Source organism: Hetaerina americana, unplaced genomic scaffold (assembly GCF_022747635.1).
Source record: "Hetaerina americana unplaced genomic scaffold, ioHetAmer1.1.p SCAF_81, whole genome shotgun sequence".
Taxonomy (NCBI): domain Eukaryota; kingdom Metazoa; phylum Arthropoda; class Insecta; order Odonata; family Calopterygidae; genus Hetaerina; species Hetaerina americana.
The window spans coordinates 1,613,017-1,637,751 of record NW_027287439.1 but is presented as its reverse complement, the minus strand read 5'-3'; the positions used below and the strand labels follow the sequence as shown (position 1 = coordinate 1,637,751).

Here is a 24,735-nt window from a genome sequence, read left to right as displayed (position 1 = left end):
AATTTTGAACTTGCAGATAAATATATAGACACTAATCCTTTTTCTACAGAGTTTCATCAAGAATCCATCAAATGTGTTGTAAGGTGTTATAATTTACAATATGTCCTATGTGTATTATGTTCCTGGTACACGTTACTCAAAGTGTAGCAACATGTTTAGGGAAATCACAATTATTGTGGCCATAAGGATACATCTTTGTTCTGTTTAGCATTTATATCCCATTAAACTATTCATGTTATTGTTTGATATATGGAGAACAATAGAGTTCGAAGTGGGAAATAGTGTATTTATAAGCTCAGGTACATTAATTAGAAATGTTTGTTCAGCTGGGAAGTATAGTTTACCAAGGGTAATGAGTAAAATTCAGCAGCATCAGATTAAAATAGTAGAAATAAGGATGATTCATATTGAGGACTTACAGAGAAGAAATTTGGCATGACAATCCTTACCCATGAAATAATAAGATTTTATGACAAAGTATCATATAATAGTATTCACTATATTCTTAAGAAACTATTTTCATCCAGAAATGTAAGCCCTAATAGATAAATATAATGATAAGAACCTCTGCATGCTATTGAACCTACACAATACAATCATGAAACATTTCACCCAACATGATCATGGATAAGAAAATTTGAGTTCACATATGTAATACAAGCCCACAATTTTAAGATTAACCCAGCAATACTCCAGCTTGACTTTTAAAATCGAACTATTTTCTTGATGCTGTAAAAATGGGGAGATAATTCTCCACCCAGGGCCATAGCTGCAGACTCGTGACTGCACCAGTATAGAAATGATATAGTGATGGAACCAGTGAGGAAATCAGCCACCAACATTTACAAACAGCCCGGAATATTTTTTTGTGAAATAAGCATGTTATCAAAAAAATATTATCTCTATAGATTCGCGAGACCTGACAGGCTTGTGACTAAATGTACTAGACAGTAACACATTTAAAAAAATATCAAATTAAATCTAGTGATTGCCATTTTCATGGCTTCACATAGGTGTATTTTATCATTCAAGATACTGCAATTAGGAACAGCTTAACTACTAGGTGGTGCAGTGTTGAAAGCTGGTATTCACTATTGTATGCCATGCAGCAAAAGACCTTGCACTGACAATAAAGTTTGAAACTCATAATACTGTAACATCATCATCAGAATGTGCCAAAGACGTTACAGTTAATTTTCTTCATTAGCAACGATAGTTCATCAATGAACCAATTTTAACACTTCTTGTTCAAACCTGAAAATGCCATAAAATAGTTCAAAAAACTGAAACAAACCTTCTTTAAATCCCTGCAGACTTGGCATATTCTTTTTATTTAGTTGACCTTTTTAATTTTTATTAGGCATGTTTTTTTTCTTATATAAACATTAGTTCACATAATATCTAGTATTTCTTTTTAAATCAAATGCTGTACAACCCAGCATCAAATTCACAATGGCTTAACTCTTGCATAACTTTCATCAATTATTTACCTATAATATCAAAATTAACTCAAGCTAAATATTTTAAAAAGAAATAATAAGATTTACAAGCATCCCATAACTTAAAAAATATTGTGTACCCAGAATCTGGATTAAGTGCACAAGAATTGAAATTAATAAATGCTCAAAAGAAAAATATAAATTCAGCATCTCAGATTAACTTATCAAGTACTCATACTATATAAAATATACTTTTGGGTGGAAATTTGTAAACTCTATTTGTGAAAACCATGACAGAAATTGAAACTAAAAGACGGTATGATAAAACACAAGCTATTCAACAAAATAACTAGAAACTGACACTACATAAAGAATTTCAATTGTACTTATGTATTACTCTGCAATGAAACTAAATTGGAGCACATAAAAATAACTAAATATCTTGCAATGTTATCACTGATAAGTAAAACTGCAATTTGTGTGATTAACATCAACTTTTTCTATTAAGTACATTTATTTTGTTTCTTGATATGTTCTAAAACCAAATGTTAAATGTGCAGTAAATTCAATAAATGCTTGACATAAAAATCTTTTTTAATAAAAATTAAATATTTATCATTATCATTATTTTATTATCGGCCACTTGATTGATAGCAATTTTATTCTAATTAAGTCAAATCATACTTTCTCATTTCAATGTCTGTGACAAGTCTGCATATTCCAAGTCTAAGTCAAATGTGGTAAGTTAAACTGTTAAGTTCATTTTATTGCAAAATTTGCTTTTTAGATAAACTGACAAAGCTAATAACTTACTAACGTTTGGAAACAGAAATTACTTAAACTTAAATAGCAAAGATTTATTTTGGCTGACAGCCATTAAACTTAATCTTGTGGTCTCGCAATTATTTACCAATTCAAAGATCAATCAATTTGAGTTCATCAATTTTTTACATTTGGTAGAAAATGAACTGAAACAGCCACGATTAATTAAAAGAAAGATCAACTGCCAAATATATTTATTTCTAAAAATTTCCCGTCTCACAGCATTAAGAGAATCTTTTTACATCTATTTTTTTCAATATTAACAACAAGCAACATCTTCTTCAGCAAATCCTCTTCTCAGCCACCAGTAACTTCCATAAATCTTCCTAAAGCCTTCTTGCTTAATAAAAAACCCTCTTCTATCTACACACATCTATTTCTTCTCTTTGTAGGAGGACAGCAAAAAAGACAAGAAAAGTGAGAAAAGTGACGAATTGCCTAGTGAGTTCGAATGTTGCTTTTGCACCTCGAAGGTAGTATTGCGTCTTTATTCCCTTTTTCAGATTTGTAGCCCTAGAAAGTTACTCTGTCACTGTAAATTAGTAGTGTGAAAAGAGTAGTGCGATTTCTTTGCCCGTAGTGCTGATTGTGCTCTCTGGCTGTTAAAAAAAGGATGGAAGCACCACCCAAATTCACACTGCTTCATGAGCATAAAGGGTACAAGAGCCACAACTACTAGTCCAAATGATGCCTTCATTTTAAAAAGACAATTTGACTCTACCAAGCATGGTGTTGTTTTTAATTTCATGGAAATCACCACCACATAATAATTTCTTCTCCACCTCACAAATGATGGCACACCACATAATAGATTTTTAAAAATAACAAGTGTTTATCCAAACTTTGCGCTTTATTACATTCCTAACACTGTACATAATGCATAAGTAGTTAGAAATTACTCTTAATTCTCATCTTTACATTCAGGACAATAAAGGCACATAAGCTAAAGCTTATGCACCTTTGTAATGCTGAATTATCAGCATCGTTTTTCTCAATGAATGGTAAGTAGGTACTTCATCACTACTGATCATTTCATACAGTATCCTTAAAATATATTTAGGAGTAACCTCTAATATATGGACCACATATACATAATTCTAACAAACACATGCAACTTAACAAAAGATGAAATATAGATAGAAGAAAAACATAGAAGGCATGTGAAACGCTGATGAAAACAACTGAATGTGGACCTCTGTATTAAAGAGGGTTTTCTCAAATACCAATGCAGGATTGCGAATGAGCCAACAAATACATAATGAATATTTATCCATTTTAATAGCAATTATTACTATTAAATATCTTTTTTTCATAATGCCACTCTTGAAAAGAGAAACTTTTTCTGCAGGGGTCACATGATGACTGTCATTTTCACAAATTTTGGGGTAACACTATACATAAAGTTGTAATAAAAATGCACTGTGTATCACAGCACTGCAAAAAAAAAAAAAAAAATATATATATATATATATATATATATATATATATATATATATATATATATATATATATATATATATATATATATATATATATATATATATAAGTCAGTAGCAGGAATAGTGATAAGAAGCCACCCAACATCTATTGTGGACCATCACAGAGTACCAATTCAATTTCATTAGTGAAAGCTGAACCATTTGCCTTAGCATATAATAATAGCAAATATAGCAAGCTAAAATAAAAAAAATAAGTTTTTCTCATGACTTGATAACGCCATGTAAATATACTTTTAAAAGATTGGAGGCAATTTTAGTAAGTGCTTAAATGAGGAAATAAGAGAAATGAGGATTCATTTTCTGAATAGATTCAGCTATCAGCACCCTCAGTTCCCCCATAGCTCATACATCCTTGTGGATTTTTCCAATTTAGCTCACCTAAGGCATCTATAAAAATGTGTATCAACATCCAACACTTAAAATCCTCTTATGAAATTCTTAGGTAAGACTTCATTCATGTGTCTGTGCAAAAAACAGGAATTTTATATCACTCTTGTACCCGTATACTGCTCCTGGCAGCCAAATTTACACTTCATAAACTTTGGAGCCATATTGCCTTAGAATTTTCCAGTTTTTAATCATTTTTCAGAATGCAGTTTTTAAACTTATTACTTATTAGGTAGGCTTTCAAATATTAGCATGTTTATTTACATCAAGCAAGTACGCACCATCAAAAAAAAATGACCTCTCTGTCTGCACGATACTTGTGGCTCCAATGATTTATTGTATTGCACTTATTAAAAAATAATGCCTTGTTTCAATCTTTAACTAAACCACTTAAGAATTTAAAACTCTGAAACCAATTTCAAAGGAAAAATTGGAGTCATTTTACTTATTCTTTACTGGAAAAACTAGTATTTTTCATTTCAAAAACACAAAGTGCGGTACCTACTACTTGCATAGTCATCATCATGAATTTACTTGCTTAAAGCACTCGGTTTTCTTTTCTCAAATTTGATTTTATGGAAAATGATTAAAATATTTATTTAGGAAATGAATCTTAATCCCAAAATTCATTAGGTTACTTAATTTAATATCACTGAATGCTAATTCAAATATTTTTTCAATGTGAAACTATGAGGTACCAGTGTTGTAAAATTATATTGAAGCTTACTAACAAATGCCCCACTCTACTTAAGTGAAAATGTGAGAATTTTGTCACAAAATCAAGTTTTTTGCCCAAATCCAGTTTAAGATCTTTGATCATTGAGAATATAAATTCTCGTGATTATCTATTACTTTATTATATGCAAGAATTTTTGGTAATCTCATATTCTATTTCAGGAAGAATGCCCACTCACAAAAAAACATGTGCTGCTTAGTATAAGATTTATGCATGCTTAAAACTGCATGTGTGCTTTTTGGTGAATGTGGTCTGCATACTGCTTGCTGACATTTTGGAATGGTAGCTATTCCACATAACTGGTAATCAAGGATTCTGAATGCTTATATTGGCTATCATATTAACAAAAAAATCATGTGAACCTATCATTCAAAATCTATATCAACCCTTTTTCTTTCATCAATAACCTATCAAATCTCCTCTCTATATGAATTTGTATCCACCTATTAAATTATAATTAAGTTTTTCTCAAAGGTAATTTTAAAAAATGGGTGTATAGTGAAAATTATTTGAAAATGAATTTAAAACTGAATTATTGGAATTGATTATGGGCATATTTTTCTATTAATTGACTATCATGTGATCACATCAGGCATTTTTAATAATGCGCTCTAGATTATCTGACTACAAACAGGCTAAGAAAAGTTCTCCTTAATTTAATTATGGTTTGGTATCAAATTAATTAGGTGTTTAACTGCTACTCTCTTGTACCATTGACAGTTTTTTGAGTTGAAGGGAAATTCCCATACCATCCATATCAGTTCTCTGTCAATCCTCTGTGATTGAAGAAATATTAAAAATTTGAAAGTGAAAGATTTTGTGAGGATTAATCATTATTCTACAGCATTTAAAAGAAATCTTTACAAGACTAATACGATAACCCCTCATTGTTTAGAGTAATAGTTTTCATAATTCAAACACCCATGCTGTCAATATGAGCCTTCCTTTAAATCTGGACTTAGGTATTACTGGTGCACTTACTGGGACTAGAAGATTAACACGAAATATTATGCCACATCTCTTCAATCTGTGTAATCTCTGATATACTGCAATGAACATAGTCCACAAATTAACCATTTTACCTCAAACACAATATTACACTAATTCAACCATTAACTATGCCATGATAAATATATCCTTTGGTAGGCCTTGTATAATGAGAGTAGTCCAAATTCTGAAAGTACTAATGGAAATGGAAGAATTAGATGAGGCACCAAATCTTAAAACATAAGCAGCTCCTTAAGGAAAAAAATTAGAAAAATATTGTACATTATAATATATTTTATGTTTTCACCAGCCAAAGTGAGGATACACATTAAAGTGGAAGACTGCAAAAATGTACCACATATGTAAGTACCTAAAACATTAAACAAGAAAGGTAGCCGAATTTGGCATAAATAATATGCAAATAAATAGGAAAAAATATTAAAGAAAAAAATGGTAGCATCAGAGACTGGATTCAAATGCATGGGTTTTAAGTTGCATAAATTTGGAAATAGTGACACTTCGAAACTTGGCCATCACCGCACAAATATTCAGGTGCATGTATACAAGTTTACTTAGAGTTTAACCTTGTATGAATATTTACTCATTTGATTGATACCAATGAAGTACAATAAATGAATGCATAAACACTTATGTATTACAGAATAATGTATATATATACATATATATATATATATACATACATATACAGGTGTATGTATATATGCTGTATGTGGGTCGCGGTAGTCCAGGGGGTAGAGGGTTGGACTACTGACTGGAGGGTCCCAGGTTCGATTCCTGGGCAAGTCTCTGGGCACCTGCAGCTCCACCCAAGCTATATGATTTTTTGGGTACCAGATCCTGGGAAACCATAACCGGCACAGTGAAAGGAACTGGCCCCCCTACCCTGATGTGTGAATTTCACACGCTGTCGGGCTTAGTACTGGGTGAACTCTACCATCACCAACCAAACCGACCTTTGGGTTGATTACTGTTTTTATGGTTTATATACATATATATTTATACATACATACATACATGTATATACAACTTTAGATAGCATGAAGGTAGGAGGCAGAAGTTACAAAAATGAGAAAAGAAAACTTTTGAAAACTTACTGGAATTCTTGAAAAAAGCCTATGGATAAGCATGTTTGAAGTCATGGCTACAACTCTACAATGGAAACCAAAATTGGTTATCACAGAATACATATTTGCCAACTATAAACCTGAAATAGTGTATTCTGTTAGAGGCGATATTGCTTAAGGAAAAGAAAAAGTCTGTCTGATTTATTTTGCTTCATATTTTTGGAAGTACTTTAAACAACTATTACAGTGTGATAATTTGCCACCCCCTCCCTGAAAATGATTATTTAACATGGACATTATTTAAAAGACTGCTGAAAAAAGGGGGTTTACTTAGGCCATCTAGGATTAATGTTCAAATAACAAGGGCAGAATCAAACATACAGACCACCTAGTCTTTTCAAAAGTCTACATACATGTAGCACTTGATAAGGTTTCTTGAGCATGTAAACAGTAGGGTGCAATTCATAACAATTCTTGTAAAAATCAATAAGTAAGATTGTTGTAAAGTACATTGGAAAACAATATGCAATGGTTCATAAGGCGGAAGCAGAGTGCAAAAGAAGTGAAGCTAAAATGTCAATAAAAAAATCATAAAAATGTAACTCCTCACAACAAAGAGTTATTCTCTAGTAAATGACAACTTGCTCCCTGCCATCAACCTAGCAGTTGTAATAGTTTTTCTCAAGTTGCATCTTAGAAGTAATACCCAAACATAATTTTTTCACACCTTTTAACAAAGCTATACTCTGAAAACTGTATTATGTCTCACTAACACAAGCAATCGCCATTAGTTGAGTAGGTGCCCACCTATATTGTAATCATTTCAAATGCATGCATGAAATAAACACCAATTTTTTTAGGGGGGAAAGCAGCATTATAATACATCATGAATAGTTATATATCATGAAAGTTTAAAAAAATTACACTTACAATTTAGTGAATTGGCATCATTGATGACCAGAAATGTTTCATGAGAAAGAAGATGATTCATATTTAATGTATGAAATAATTAATGACCAAGAAAAAGAATGAGAGACACATATTTGCCAACGCTAGACTCCCTCTACTGGCTTTTGCATTAGCCATTAACTGTCCAATATTTTTAGAAGTATGATACACCTTAAAGATCCTCACTGACCTTATTGTTCATCAACGAATTCAGCGGCACAGGATAAGCCATAGTGACTAATTAGCTACAAAACATATAGCAGCACATCAATGTTTCCTCACCTTCTTAAGCAGTTTTTGGCCAAGTTCAGATCATTAAGCATAATGACCCCCTTGAGCAACTTGAATAAATAGGTACTCTGAAAATGTGAAAATTAAGCAATTAATGCACCAAGTATGGCATCACTTTGCAATTAAAAGTAAAGGACAATCAAAGAAGAAAGTTTTCACATATAAGAGATACAATGAACACATTTATAACTACCACTCAATGTTCAATAGCTAGTTTCACAATAACCTTTTCACACTGATTGTGTCTAACTAAAAGCCTCTTCACATTCATGCATTTTAGAATGTATTTAATTTAATGAGAATTATTTCAGCTTCTTCAGAATTTCTGCATTTCATGCACATTATTGCTTTCCTTCAGAACACATCTTGCCCATAATCATAGTCCATCAACAGATTACACAGTAATTAAATAGAAAGATGAAATCCAAGGCTTATAAAAAGCTAATAAATGTCAGGGAGTACAAAGATATACCAGATGGCCAATGTCTCTCAAATGAGTTATAAAAAACAAACAGTCAATATTTTCCTTGCAAGTATCAGTTTGGCCTGCAAAAATTCTTTAAATAAAGTATAAGAATTCACACATCCACAGTAGGTATGATCGCTCATAGGATATAAGGGAAAATGTAACTATGCCTCTTTTTTGAATCAGGCTTCCTAGATGATCCTCATGCTTGGCATAATGAAATTGCAATGGACATAATTGCAATAAAGAAATTATCAGAAGCTTTGGGGATATCATCCTATATTATCCCAAGGCAGTCGTGAGTGCAAGGGCGATCAATCGTGAAAAAAATTAGGAGAGTACAGAATTCAGCATACTTATTTCATAGCATTCCATTTCATTTTAAATAGTGCATATTCATAGAAATTTCTAAACAGTAAGAGAAATTGAAAAACAAATGATAGAATTGAATTAATTGTTTTTCTATAATAGGTACGTAATATTTCCAGACCACCCTCAATCTTAGATATTTTAATTTTCTGCATTTGATAGAGTATGTTTCTAAGATAAAACATGAAAAAATTGAGGATTCTTTAATTTAGCCATTTAATAATTATTTGATATATGTATTATTCTGTGTGAGACATCTCAACATGATTCCATAACACTTATGAGAATAAATCCTTAACTAAGGACACAGTCTTTAACACCCACAATATAAAAAAATGAGTTACTTACAAAGTTAAGGCACCATAACAAGTTAGTATGGTATTTTAGTCTAGTCAAAGAAAATGAGGTATTTTATATTAAAACAATAATTAAATAAAACTATGAGAATATATACCCATTCGCCCATCAATATATCACTAGGATGAAGAGATAACACTAATTTCAAAAAAAGTGTAAACCTAATCTCTAATTTCAATAGATATCTATAATAAACATTCTATTTTGACATTATCTACATTAAAACTGTAGAGCTGAATAAATCCCACTCAAAAACCATAAGAGGCATAATAATGGACTGGTAAAACAAATTTAGTTAAAAAATAATTAAATAATTAAACAGATATCCATTGGCCACAATTACTAATTATGTAATTACTAATCATACAAGTACTAATAATATACTAAAATGAGCTGTGCTCCATTAAAATGAACAAATAGAAATTATGCCCACAGCTAAATTTTTCAACACTAAGAGAATTTTATGGTCCCTAATTAAAACTATAACCATTACTTACAAATACAATTGAATGTTGAATAATGCCAGCATCTTTTACAAACTAACTAACATTTTCATGTGTGTCTTTCCCTATAAGAATATCTCATTTTAAAGGGAATTTTCCACAGAACTACATTACAATCTCAGATAAATGTCAAAATACTGTAGTGGTTTGCATAAAATAGGTAGGTTCTTTAATTTCATATCTAAGATCATTATCTCATGGACCTCAAAACAAGAATTATCAAACCTTCTGCTATGAATGCTTACTTTTACCTATGGCAAATTTAATATTTATCACTACATTGCATTGCTTCTGCTATAAAAATATAACATATATAAAAACTTTAAATGAATGCTTCAATGCTTTTCTTTAATTCTATTCAACATATGCCTATGTTTTCATCTGCTGATTTTTATCTTAGAAACATGGCACTATCACACTATATTAAAACCCCTCACAAACTTTAAAAAAACAGCTTCCAGATGCATATGTTATTATATAAACACATTATTCTAACCTTACTGCATATGCATTCTCAAACCTTTTAATGCATTAACATTTTTTGTTTCACTGCCTTAAATTATGTTTATAATAGAGTAAAAACGTTCACCACTAATATTTTACAAGTGCTTCTTTTAATACATACTTTTGTACAGAATCAAAACTAAAACCAAACGCTTTACTAACTTTGTATTTTCATGCAGAGATTTAAATGAAAATTAAAATTTCAAAAAATAAAAGCTGTCAGGTAAACAAACTTTAAAGTGACTGACTAACAAGAATTCTCCACCGATTAATCAACCCATTGGCAACAATGCATTGCAGGAGGATGGTGCAGTTGATGATGAAATGAGGGGACAGGAGAGAGGAGGAGGTGGAGGAGGAGGGGGAAGGAGGCTCACGGGTGGAGAGACGGGTGCTGCCAAAGGGCATAATGTGACCCCTCTCAAATGACAAGCTCTCTCCCTCTCTCTAACTCACCAACCTGAAAAAAAAATGTTGTGACTTTGAGGAGTGTGATGTGAGAGTTGATGGCATTGACTTCAATGACTTGCTTATTTTAATTGTGAGGTGAGGGTGTGTCTCCGCGTATGAGCAAGCAGGAGGTGAGTGAGACAATCCACAAGCAGAAATCCCCAAAAAGCAAGTGATTGTTTAAGACCTTAAGACCAAAAGCACAGATTGTAAGTACTGTTTTGATGGAGGTTATGAAACATGTACGTATAACACCCTTTAAGGTAACTGGTCTCATTATAACAGCCATGTGATTTTCATATAGAGAGGAGTTCCTTAATACCCCCATTTCTACCTATCCTTTGTCTCCATGTGTTTCAAGGTTGAAAATCATCCATTGACTTCAAATACTTTCATAAAAAATTTTAATTATTATCAGCATGCAGCATAGCAGACTGCAAATACAGTGATTTTTAAACTGCATCTAGAGTAGTTTCCACACTGACATCACCATTTTCCTCAACTTAATATAAAGATGAATGAGTGATGATCAGAATTAAATGGTTTTCTTAAATAGCCTCTTATAAATATACCAACACCACCACACTATTTCTTATTTTCTCACTTGAATTAAGTATTGATTCAACCACTAGAATTACACACAGAGGGACAAAATTATGATCCTCTGTCATCTACACTCCTGCAATGTACAATTATTGGATTAAAAAGCTCAAAATTCCAAACATATATGGTCAGAGTAGTACAAAATTCATTCACAATGTATAGCAGATTATATGGGTTTTGCACTCAACTACATGCTTATAGAATATGACAACTCCATTTGCTCTCAGTATAAAAAAATCTAACTTCATTAATGATCAAGACATGCCTATTTAATCATACTCATGATGTAAAGGTAAGTGAACATCTAACATTTGATTCCAACTATTACACAATTCAAGCATGATGAGCTTCAAGTGAGTAGCTAATATTTACATTCTGCAAAATATCAAAATAAATTACTGCAAAACACAATTATTGTACGTGTACACATAAATAAACATTTTAATGAGGTGGAAAACAATATATTACGCCATTAATTACTGAGGAAATTTGAACTTTTAATGTGTCTACACAAATCAAAGTGGTGTAACTGTTTATGTAATAACATCGATTAAAACAATGATGAAATTTTAGTATCAGATTCAAAAAATTTTCCATTCCTAAAAGATGGTTCAAACATCTTGTAGAGGCCTATTTCAACAATAATGGCAAAAAAACTCATGAATCACATCCAAGAAAAATCTTCTAACTACCCACATGTTTCTCATAAAAACATAACATCATGTTAATGTGTCATTACTATGTTTGCCATTTGCTTTACAGTTCTTATACATAATATATGTGGTGATAAAGTGAAAAACTAGCTGGCCATTCAAGATATCAAATTCTCATATGTTTAAGAAGCTGAATATCAACCCCACACACGTTTAACCGACAAACATTTGTTTCATAAGTGTGTCTTAATATTCCCATGATTTTGCTTACACACAATGCTGCAGGACTTCAAAGAATTCATCGACGCTGAGAGTCTAATGCCTCTACCAACAAGAGACTTCCCTCAACAGCAACTACAAACTTGTAATTCCCCGCCACAAAATGCCATTGAAATGATGTCATTTCGGCCAGGAGCAATAAAAAATGGAAATGGTGCCCGGGGACTGGAGAATAGTCTTGGTAGGCTGGAGGGCATCACAAAGGAAAGGAGGGATTGTGCAGAGAGGGATGGTGGAAGCAGTGTGGATAGCTCAGAGACATATGCCAGCTGCAGGACACACCCATCAGCCTCCCAGGCCGACCTCCTAGACGATGACTCAAACAATCTCTACGTGAACCCACTTGACGGTACTAGGAAAGTGGGAGCAGTGAGCAAGGGGGGAGATATGACAAGTCCAATTAGCCCATCTTCAGGAGCCCTTGTGCCCTTCCCTTCCACACCAACCCCTGCAATGACCTCACCCTCCTCTCAAGTGGGTGGGATGACAAAAAGTGCTTCTGGAGACACGGCTCTTGTAAGTGCCTTGCGAGGGTTGCTTGCTGAGGAAGCAAGCGTGACATCTTTAGGGCAAAAGTGTGACAAGCTAGGGATGGGAAGTGGGCGACAGTTTCCATTGGGCGGGAGCAGAGGCAGCCTGGATGATGACGCCCCACTCCCAAAGCATCGAAAGACACGATTCCAACAAGTAAGTGCGGACATTTACTTCCAAGAGTTCATGAACACAAAATTTCAAGGGAAAAAAAATCCAGGCAGGATCATTCCAATATTTCTTTCAAATTTAAAAACTATAAATCTGTCACTTTTTAGCCCAAAAATGTATATGTAAGGCTGACTCAATTGGCAACATTCAATATTTTTCTTAAGCTGTAATACAAAATCCAGCTAATAGCATACTATTTACTCTCAAATAAAAAAAATGTTTGCAGACAAAACTATTAAAACCTCATTCTCATCAAGCTCATATTTTAATCCTTTGCTGTAGAAAAGAAAAGGATTATGATTTTTAAAATGTTTTTAACTGCAGACAACCAAAAAATTATCATACTTTTCAGTGTAGCTAATCAGTTAACCATCGATGCTCCACTCATTAACTCTAAAATAATAAATCTTTTCACAGAATTTCAAGAAATGCTATAAAGGTTTATAATTAGAAGACAAGGCAACTGGCAATAAATACTATTGTTGGTTAATTTATTAGAGAATGCAGAGGTATGGGAGAACATTTCCTAACTGCACTTTTAGATGCCTCAAACCACTTTATACTGTAATATTTTTGTAACCTCCTAGCAAACTACGCTTCTCATTCACTATTTAACCTACAATTTTTCTGTAGCTTAGATAAATTGACAGCTTGTACTCAACCAGCAAAAGTAAGCTTTATGACACCTACTGCTTTTATTATATCCAACACTTTAAAATAGAGTATTCTATTTATGAAAAGTATGTTTGCAACTTGATACATCATTTGAAATATGGAGCATGGGTCGTTTGCCCATTATCTACAGACTGAAAAATCAATATATAAATTTCAATATCATTGAAAAATCTAATAATTTTTCATTAAAAGCCTTACAATATCCTTTGCACCCTTACAATTACCTACTTAGCTGCCAAATACCATCTTAAAAGCCATGAGAAACCAAACATTTTGGTCTAGAGCATGCAGTTAAGTGAGCATTTTAAATATCTTTAAGTATTTATCAGATAGATAGAAATGTAAGAGCTAAATTAGGCTTGTACATTTCAAACATTTGATGTATCTGAACTATAATGAAAACCCTTTGCGCTCTCAATCTGATAGTTAATAGATTTTAACGACATCATTCTCTGGGATATTTGCTAATGCCAATGAATCAACCATGTCAGGGGGCAAAGCAACGCACTCGGTTTGGTGACTCAGAAAAAGGTAGCACAGAAGATGCAGATTGGGCAGATGCATCTATGGCCACTGGGACGACAAGCATCGCAGCAAGTACAACTCCTGACAAATACCACCACCATCGCAGCGCAAGCAGCAGTAGTGGCAGGAAACCTTCCCTCTTTGCAACTCCTGGTCGCAGCCTTGCTTCATCAGCAACACGCATCCTCAACCACCATTTATTTGGCCTTCAATCCTTAGCCACTTACAGGGCTGGTAAAGTGGCATACCCTACATATATGAATAATATATATAGACATTAACCAATAACAGTCAACTTAAAAAATATATTCATCAACCATTTTGATAAAAAACACATGTGCTGTAAATTAGTAACAAATGCTCCCAAAAGACACCAATACACAGCTAATACATTATCAGGCTATCTTGGATGCTTAGTGCAATAAATCCTAGATCTTAAGCTAATGGTCAAAAAACTGTGTTATGCTTTGAGTATAGAGATATATAAAGCTAATTAGAAAAGTATTTAAAGTAGAACATAAAAATTCATTCTACAAAAAAATGTCTCACATGTGAGTTGGGTGAAATGTTATTTACAACTTAACAAAAGAAAATATGCATGTAAGAAAGTACTAATAATAAGGTTAAAAATGGTATTTCAGAGTAAAAGTTTTCATGGAGGTTCCTCAGATGTTTTAAAATTATGTGCTGGAAATTTCATGAAAACTTTTATCCTAAGATACCACTATGATTGACAATGCCTCACTTTCATTCATCATCAATGGTTATCTAAGTTTCTCCTTACTTATAAAACTAAAATGCAATTTTTATATAATTTTTATTTGAACTATTTCTTCATAAATGAGGACTCTTCATTCCAGGGAAAAATGGGAGTAAGTCATCGCTGTCGGTAGAATCGATTGACAACACAAATGAGCAGAGGCGCAAGAAATCAATACTCAAGAAGTCAGACAGCACAGGAGGCAGTGGAAGTGGAGACTATGGTAATGGCAATGGAACAAAGGCATTAATAGGGTTCGGAGCTACGGGCATTGGAAATAGCAGAGATGCTATCGGCTGTGGCAGCACAGATGGTGGGAGCACAGCATCCGTTTCACACAGGCATTTCCATCACCAGCGCTCATCCGTGATTGCAGATCCTGAAACTGAGAAACTCATTCCCACTGATACTACAGCATGCGGAAACACCTCTGATAATGGTGGAGCTACCTCAGGTGGTTAGTACCTCTCATTCATTATCCAACTACCATTCCAGCTCTTGGTCTACCAGGGACTCTTTGTTTCCATTCAAAAGAGCTAACAGATGAAAGCCATAATTTCAAATACACTAATATAAAAACAATTCTTCTCAAATTAAAATTGAAGAGGAGAATGAAAGGCATTAATAGGGTTCAGGGGAGAGTGAAAGGTCAGCAGAGATATATCCATATCCATTCAGATTACCTATATAGCCAAAATCTCCACACTCTAATTTTTGCGCTCAAGAGAGAAATCAGAACAATTGCTTCCTGAAACTAATCCATTTTATTCCGTATTCTATTATTAAGGGGAAGAAATATCTATTAGGAAATGAAATAAAGATGCTTTCATTGATATGAAAAGAAAGGAATAACAGGAAGCAAGTAATAAATCCTGGAAGAGGATCAGGTGATAGCTATGGAGAAAAAAGGTGGGATATCTTAAAACTGGGATAAAAAAAGCCCCAAAAAAAAAGAGAGGAGATTATGCAGTGGAAACGCCTTAGGAAGCCAGAAAAAACTTAAGGGATTATTAGGAAGATGAGTAAGATAAGGAAACAGAAGCATTTAAACACAAATTTAGGGAGAAGAAAGTGAAAAGAGCTAAAAGTATATGATTTTAACCATTTTATGATAATACTATGTCAACGTCAAATAAAAATGTATTTGAGGAAGTAATGGGGTGAATGAAAATTAGTTGAAAGAGCAGTTCAAGGCTATGGAGAACTTAGAGAGAGGGGGTGAAATAGATGCATCATTCAGGAAAATGAAAAAACTGTCAAAAAGTTTTGAATGAATCTCTTCACGATATCAGCAATATAAAAATAAATATTTTGAGCTCGGAAAGATTCAGTAAGATGGAAAGAATATATCCAAGAATTTTATGGTCAAAGTATTAGGCCAACAAGTTTAGACAGACTGGGAGTATAATGTCACTAAGGGTAGCTTAAGTTTAGGTAATCTCACTTAACTGTGAAATAGAAAAGGTGATAAAAGAAATTAAAATGAAAAAAGAGTAGTAGTAGTTTTGAGGGAAGGCGACCGACAGCTGAGGTCATTTGCACCATACGGGATGGACAGGAAAGGATGAAGGGTGGAGAGAAACCCGGCGTCTGCATTAGCCTACTCTTTACGAAAGGTGCCAAGGGGTCCGCAGTTTAACATCCCATCCGACAGACGGCGTACTCACTCAAAGTGCTCCCCACAAAGCACCTCAAGTAGGGATCGAGATACTTGAAAAATATTCAACACCACCGGGATTTGAACCCGCGTGAGCACTCGTGAACAAAGAGGTGGGAGTATATAACATCCTGGCAGAACTACGACGGAAGTTTGAAAAAAGAAGTTTTTATGGGATCATTTATGAGGGAGAAATTTAGCCTTAAGATTTCATTCATCCAGTATTAATTACCATCCCAACAAATTGGAAAAGCAAAGGTATGTGAATACTATAGGATCATAAATTTGATTTCAAATGCAACAAAGGTAGTATTTAGCAGCAGCAACAAAAGGATAGAGAAAAGGGCAAGGTAATTTCCCATAATTGGGGGAAGATCATTTTGAGTATTTAGGAAAACTGTGCACATGATGCCATTGACGTAATGAGGTCACTGATGGAAAGGAGTGCAGAATACAACTGGGATATATTTGTTTGCTTGGCAGATCTCAAGAAGTCATTCACCCAATAAATTTTATACAAGTTATTAACATACTGCAGAAGATTTCTATGCTTTTAAATTCCCATATGAATGTATACATCAGGAGGAGATTCCACTTAAGTGATTACTGTGGCATTTCCTGCCACTCTTGAACAAGGAACTTCTTCTACCTTCTAAATGGATATATAATTGCTCATCATCTTCTGCATGGATTCATATTTTCTTTGTGAAATGGACAATTTGTTTGATGCAAGCAAAAATATTATAGTTAAATTATCTTGAGGATTAACTAATTAGTAAACCTGATTAAACTTTACTAAATTAAATTTTAACTTAAGTGAGATTGCTTTTGTGGCTAACTTATTAAATCTACTTAAAAAAAAGTCACACTCATTACTTACATCCAAGGATAATGTTTAGTTTGCTGCATAAGATACTCCTATAAAAAACTAATCCAACCAGGTTTCCATTGATTGACTGCAATTTTCCTCAGAACGATAAACTTTGCATCTTGCACCAAAATCATTTTTGTGTATATTTTATTCTGTAGGGTTTTAATATCCAATTTAGCAACAATTTTCAGGGTATATGATTCTTAAATATAATTTTCAGATGTAACAGGAGATGAGTACTCCCCAAAGCTGAGACAATCTTCCACTTCGCTTATACCAGCAAGACAGCACCAATCATCATTGCTCTCCTCTCCGGACAAAATTCAATCTGCTGCCATGATTCAGAGAGGGATAGGACCCAAAACTAGCACAAAGCCTCATGCCTTACCAATAAAATTTATCCTTAATTCTGAACAAAGTGGCCCCAAAAATTGTACTCCTGGTCCAGATGAGGGAAGGAAAAAGTGGGGCATCGACTCTACAGGCAGAAATGCAGGCATTGCAAAAGGGGAAACGTCAATAAACCCAATAGCAAGGCGCATCCCCCTATCCTCCACTGGGTTGAGCCATCCAACCACCGACCTCTTGCTTATCAACACAGTTACGCAGCCTGACTGGCTGCATGGTAAGGCCTGTACCAGCTGTGGGAGGACTATTGCTCCTGAGAGCTGGTTACAAAGTGAAGGGTTGACAGCCAATAGCGTGAAGGCAATGAACAAGAGCTCATGGGGACACGGTAATGCCCAACTGATAGGGAAACCAAGTGCTGAGATTAAGGATGGAGAACGAAAATGCCCACACTGCGGAATGATAAACATGCCGGATAAAGTGTACATTTGCCCGCCGACAAAGACTGAAAAGAAAACATTGGTCGATGATCTCCTCTTTGCAGACTGCTCACCCACAGAGGAGACAAGCTTACTCGAAAATGTTGCGAATAATCAAGCCAAGAAAACGGAGGATAGCACGACACCATCTTCTGGAGTTCTGGGCACTTCAGGAGTCAGAAAAGTTCTCCCTCCATCATAGCATTTGCGGGTGGGCCATGCCAACAGCAAATACGTCTTCCTAGCTTCCTTTGGCATAATGGCAAAGTCACTCTAAAACTGAACAAATGCTCACTGTGTGCATTCATTTGCCTTTCCACATTGGCTTCAGAGGCCAAAAAACTTATTTGCTCAAACACTGAGCAATTTCTATAACAGCTATGAAGGAGTCATTCCAGAATTTGTCCTTGGTCCCATTCCTTCTATATAAGCATAATAATCTAAATTATATTTTTTTTACTGCCCTATTCCCTGAAATATTTTACTCTGAATCTTGCATATTAAGGATATTTTCTTCCAATTTTTTTAAACCAGAAAATCACCTTGATGTGAAATTCATCATGACTTCCAATGAAATAGATACATGATAACTAAAAACAAATATCTTGATGGAAATACTGACAAAAAAACTCCTGATAACATTTTCTTCCATAACATTTTTAAGAACTCACTCTAAATTAACAATTTTATATAAATTATAAAATCCATTCCCATCAACTGAAATGAGCATGTGCAAGTTGGTATGATCCAGATGTAATGCTAAAAATTTTTGCATGTGTCAATATGTGTAACTACAGTTAAAGAATAAGTTTCCCTTCTTTTCAATTTCGAATGATTTAAAATAAATTTTATTTCATGCCTCGTTGGAATGTCTTCTTGTAGTTATATGCCTTAAATGTCCTCAGTAGGTATAAAAAATAGCAGGAAATACAGTAGGTGGAAAAAATGAGTGACATAAGTCTTTTGAAACTTTGAGTGAGAATATTTTCAACAGCAGGTCAAAGAAAACAATATGTCATGGTGTGAAATGAGTGACTGCATGCATTGCTGATGTGAGCTACTTGATCCTAGAAGAAAATATGGCAACTGACATAGTGATGCAAGACAGCTATATTAGGTTGGCCATTTATAGTGAAAAATGTACTTATGTGAAGCTTTTGAGCCTGTGATTATATTGTTTTCCTATGTGTTGTCTTTTTCAGACAGGAAAGCTGCAATATATATTAAGACATGATTGATTTTGAAAGAAAATACATTTGAGTAGAACATTAAGAGATAAAATGAACAATAAATATTTAACAGCCAATATGAAGAACAGGTTTTTATCTAAAAGAAGTGCATGTGTATATTTGTTTTTAAAAAGAAAAAAGATGGTGCATATTTTAGAATGTGTGAATGTGAGTATACTAATTTGTATAAGAATGCTTTTCAAGTGTAGAATTTAGAACTATGTGTTGGCATAAATCACCAAATTGTTGTTGTTGCTCTCGTTATAAACATGAACAGGTTAGAGAGAGACTATGAATTGTTGAATCTGGTTTTCAAGGAGAACCGCAAGAAAATACACTCACGTGGTGTGTGCCATGGTTTCTTTCTTAGTTTGAATGGTTGGTTAAGAAAGTTCACCAATACAAGGTAGTCTGTAATTGCACAAAATTTTAGCACATGATTTGCCTGATTCCTGGTGTTATGTAGGTTTAGAAGCACCAACGCATTTTCCAGAGTAAAGGTCAGAGTTTTGTGGAAAAGTGATTGTATTTGATAAGTATATTTGAGATACATTACTAAAATGCTCAGGCAATTCTCATGCTGAATTCATTGTTACTTTACCATTTGGTCTACTTGTTTTTATTCAGAGTATGACCTTTGTGTTATAGCCAATCATGAAATTTTTATAAAAATACTTTGTAGACTTGCACCAAGCAAATTACATGTGATCGAAAAGTTTTGGTATCACTCATCTAGAGGTTCAAAGTTTTTTGTGTGATAGGGTGAAGAGTGGTGTGACTAGAAGGGTATGATTGGAGCAAAATGCTATTCCTCCTTAAATATACAATAATAATAATTCCATGCTCAAATTACAAAGCCCACTTCGAGTGTTTGATGGAGTAAATGCTAAGGGTGAGTGCAAGCAATTACGCGATTCTCATTTGAATATTGGAAGAGTTAGGGGGGAAGGCCATGAAGCTACATTCTAAGAGGCAAGCCTATAATTACTGTTGAGTGATATTTTTATTTAAGGCCTAATATTCTATTATTTGATTGTTATGTGTGGTAAACTAAGAATTAAGTGTGAATTCTAAATCCATTTTGAGTACATACATAAAACATTGTTTTCATCTGCTATTATGGTCAAATTATTGTTCTTCATAGTTTGAACATCACAACCAAATAAAGTTATAATGTTCACTTGATATAATAATGCATTGATAAAAACAGCTGAATAAAGTTTGCCTCAGAAAAATGAAAACATCTAATGTCATGATTTCTGCATGCATAAGATTAAATATGATTTCTGCATGTATGTGACTAGCTAATAAGTTTTGCATTTGAACTGATTACAACACAAAATCATACAAAAGAATCTCTTCACTAACATCAACCAGTCGTTGACATCATCAAGTGAATGAAAACCCAAATTACAAGAATATTTTGCAGGAAAAATAGTCAAAATTCACCATGGAAAGGATACAATTACTACTTTAATTGATGAGTCAGTATGTATGTTTACCTAACAAATTAGGGCAAGTAGGATTAAGAAAGAAGAGGGAAGGAGGAAAATTCAAAGCACGATTTGTTAGTTCAAATAAGAGAAAAAGAGGTACACTTTCTATCCAACCATGAGACTGTCAATTCCAGTTAAATCTTAGGCATGAATCCTGAAGCATGCCTCAGTTGAACTATAGACAGTTCTATTATCAACATAGATACTGTCAAGAAATGTGCTATCCTGAGCATTTATGATATAAATGCAGGAATTTTGGTGTACATCAGTGGTTGACTTCATCTAAGTACCTAGCATGGCATTTGCAGTAGTTCTTTCAACTTTAGGATAGTGGCCAAGTAATTCATTTCATCTATAAAGTGTGCTCTACAAAGTAATCAGGCAGGAGGAAAAAATTCAAACGAAAATCACTTCTCCCAGCAATAAGCAAAGAGTGGAAGAGGAGAGTACATTTGTCATTCCCAATTTGTCATTGCAAATTGATTTCCAATTCGCTGGCAATATTATCAAATTATGCATGCTCTTCCCCTGGTCAGCTAAGTAATACTATTTTTATAGATTATATGACAGAGATACATATTTCACTACTATTGAAAATTACTTATAGATAGATGGCATCACTTAGATATTTCAGATTTTATGACACATGTAATTGTGAGTAATGATACCCCAATGCTGAAATGTCATTTGCAGGCTAGTAAAAAATTATGAATTTTTAAGACTTTCATTATCCAAATGTTAGAAAATTAATTTAGATCTCACACAAATCCATGTTAACCATCAAAGAATGGGGAGTAAATGGTAAGAATTTGGCTAAACCTAAACCTTTTAACAATTCCATCAATTATATATGCATTTGATACCTATAGAGCAGCTATATAGAAACATATATATGCATACAAGGGATGTCTAAAAAGTACTGAGCCTACCTGTGTATGAGTCATACAAGGAAAACTGCGCTTTTGTATTTCTCTCCAAAGTCCTCCTGTAGTATGACGTAATTCTTCCAGTGATGTTCCACCTTTGTAAACCCTTGGCAAAAGTTCTGGCATATCTGTCTTGATCATCTTTCACCAGAAGTCATGGACTAGATCGATTACCTCTGGTGATTAGAGATGTTTGGATTGTTCCCTCATTGCCACGACAAATTTGCAGTGCCATTTATAGTCTGGGGTGATCATCATGGTCCTCAAGAAATAAAATGATTGCTCTGGAAAAAATGGTTTTGGAATCAGTGTTCTTAATCAATCAAATGTGAACTCTCAGGGGAACAAGCACACTTTCCCATGAGCAGGTTGTCAGATAATGACATGGACGAATTCCCAAGAATTTTGATGTATCAAATTGAAATTTGAATCAATATGATGAAAGCTGCACTTCAAAATCCTGCAAACTTCATCTCACTGAGGCCAACTAGTAAGCTCACTACTTTTCAAATAACCCCTAATGCATATGTACCTATATGGAAAACATACCCCATATACTTTGCATACTTTCAGTAGAAACCCATTACTACAGATTTCAGGAACATCTAGGACCTAATAAAAAGAAACGTTTCAGGCATGATATGGTGGAATATCATGATTAATTAAAAATTGCAATGGCATGAGAATGAAATTGCTATGGCATAGTGGAAAATTGCTACTTTTAATTAATCTAGGACCTAGGCGGTGATTACGACTATTATTAGTCTCTTCACTATTGGTAACCATAATGCAATTTTCTCTAAGAGATACTTATAGATCACAGATCTTATAATCCAGTACCATTGTTTGTTGGTACCACCAGTAAAACTATGTTGGTCCTATAGTCTGAAGTATTAAGAAAAGTAATAGCATTTCAATTTTAAATCAAATTTATATGCTTTATGATTATAATTATGCATGTTATCATCGTAAAATCCTCATGTTCTTTAGATGAAATAATTCTCCAGAGTCCATTACAGAAAATATTGATAATCTGGAATCTCTGCATAATGTATGGGTATATTTTTCAGATTGTATCAGACATGCAAGCTATGGGATAAGATATACAAGCTACAAAACATCACAATATATAACAATTTTTTTAAAAGAGCTACAAGAAATACCATATTTTTAATTGGGTTATATTTTGGGGAGTCAACTGAAGAAAACAGTACATATTAGAGAAAATTAGACCTGGACAATCTGAAAGCTTTTATCTAAAAACGATGGTTTCTGCTGCTGCTGATGTATACTGTCCTCTCTTACAACAGTTCACCTATAGATTGAAAGTTACTCTTCTTTATTTATGCATACATATAGGATTCCAGTTTATTGGCAGTTATATTTTCTGCTACAAAGACAAACAATGAAGATCAAGAAATAACATAAAAAACATTTTAATTACTCAGGGAAAATTCTGAGTAGTTTCAAAATATGCATATCTGTGTAAATGGTTTGATTTCAATAATTTTTCACTCCCACCATTTTATTCAAAAAATCATCCTATTCTGCCACTTATCACACACATTTATGTTTAATACTTATCCTGTTTTCTTTACTCATAACTTCCCTGTTTTAATAATCCTCGAATCTCTTAATGAATGAAATTCCACACATTTCTCTAAGATTTATTTCTAGACTCACAGCTTTCTTATGAATAATAATTGTAAGGCTATAATTTAAAAAAATACTAAAGAGATTACAAATGGTTACACTCAAGAAATTCATATGCAATCTTGACAGCAGTGACAGCATTACATATCAATTTTATCAAACACAGTAAGATAACAACTGTTGCTATGAAACAATTACTATGAAAAAGTTACTATACATAACATAATATTGGGCAACAAAGAAAGAAAATATTAATTCATGAGAACTACAGAAGGTGAAAATTACTACTGAACATCAATATGACTTTAAGTGCTGATGAGAAGCGTGAGATCAGGAATAACATTCTAAAAGTTTTACAGAAACCCCATATTTGGGAAACAATAACCATTATCAAGAATAATGTACCAATTAAAGTACATGTACAAGAATTGAAGGTAAAACCCTATTGAACAACAAGGAATTATCTACAGAACACAGGCCTGATGAAAGTTTCCTGGAGAAAAAATGGAATTTTCTGCACGATTCCCTTTTTCACATGAAGCCATGGCTTCATGTTTCCAATTATCCCACTGTACATCATGATTGACTTTGGTTTTTTCGTGAGTAAATATAGTCTTGCCATGTTTATTTCCATTTTCTCCAATATAAATTAAATTTTACCATGCAAATTTAGACTGCAAAAATTATTCCTGGAAACTTTCACTGGAACTTTAATTGGATTAGAAAAGGCAAGAAATTAATTGGGTTCAACATAAATATTTTCCTCTTTGGCTTCATCCATTCAGTATTTTATCTTCGGGGTTGAATTTACATGAATCATATATTTTTACATTATCATATATACATAGTTCAATAAGTTATACATTGTTAGCTACCTATTAGAAAGAAAGAACTTTCTTGACACCCTGACATACCAAGTAACAATCTTGGTTGACAATAATAATAATAATAATTTTTATTTGTCCAGAGACTGCATCATACAAAAAATTGTACACATAGTATAGGACATGTCAATATATACAATAATACACAATGT

The 24,735-nt window shown here is 33.4% G+C and overlaps 1 protein-coding gene across 1 annotated transcript in view; it reads left to right on the top strand.

The window, feature by feature from the left end:
• LOC139698305 (uncharacterized) overlaps positions 1 to 20,859 on the top strand; it is a gene marked incomplete at its 5' end in the record, with an annotated part of 87,667 nt that extends 66,808 nt beyond the window's left edge. Inside the window, 6 exons of the mRNA XM_071597189.1 lie at positions 2,150 to 2,179; positions 2,654 to 2,734; positions 12,385 to 13,065; positions 14,247 to 14,514; positions 15,141 to 15,497; positions 17,789 to 20,859. Coding sequence (XP_071453290.1) covers positions 2,150 to 2,179; positions 2,654 to 2,734; positions 12,385 to 13,065; positions 14,247 to 14,514; positions 15,141 to 15,497; positions 17,789 to 18,597 — 2,226 coding nt within the window. The remainder of the gene's footprint in view (positions 1 to 2,149; positions 2,180 to 2,653; positions 2,735 to 12,384; positions 13,066 to 14,246; positions 14,515 to 15,140; positions 15,498 to 17,788) is intronic.
• Between the last annotated feature and the right edge of the window lie 3,876 nt (positions 20,860 to 24,735).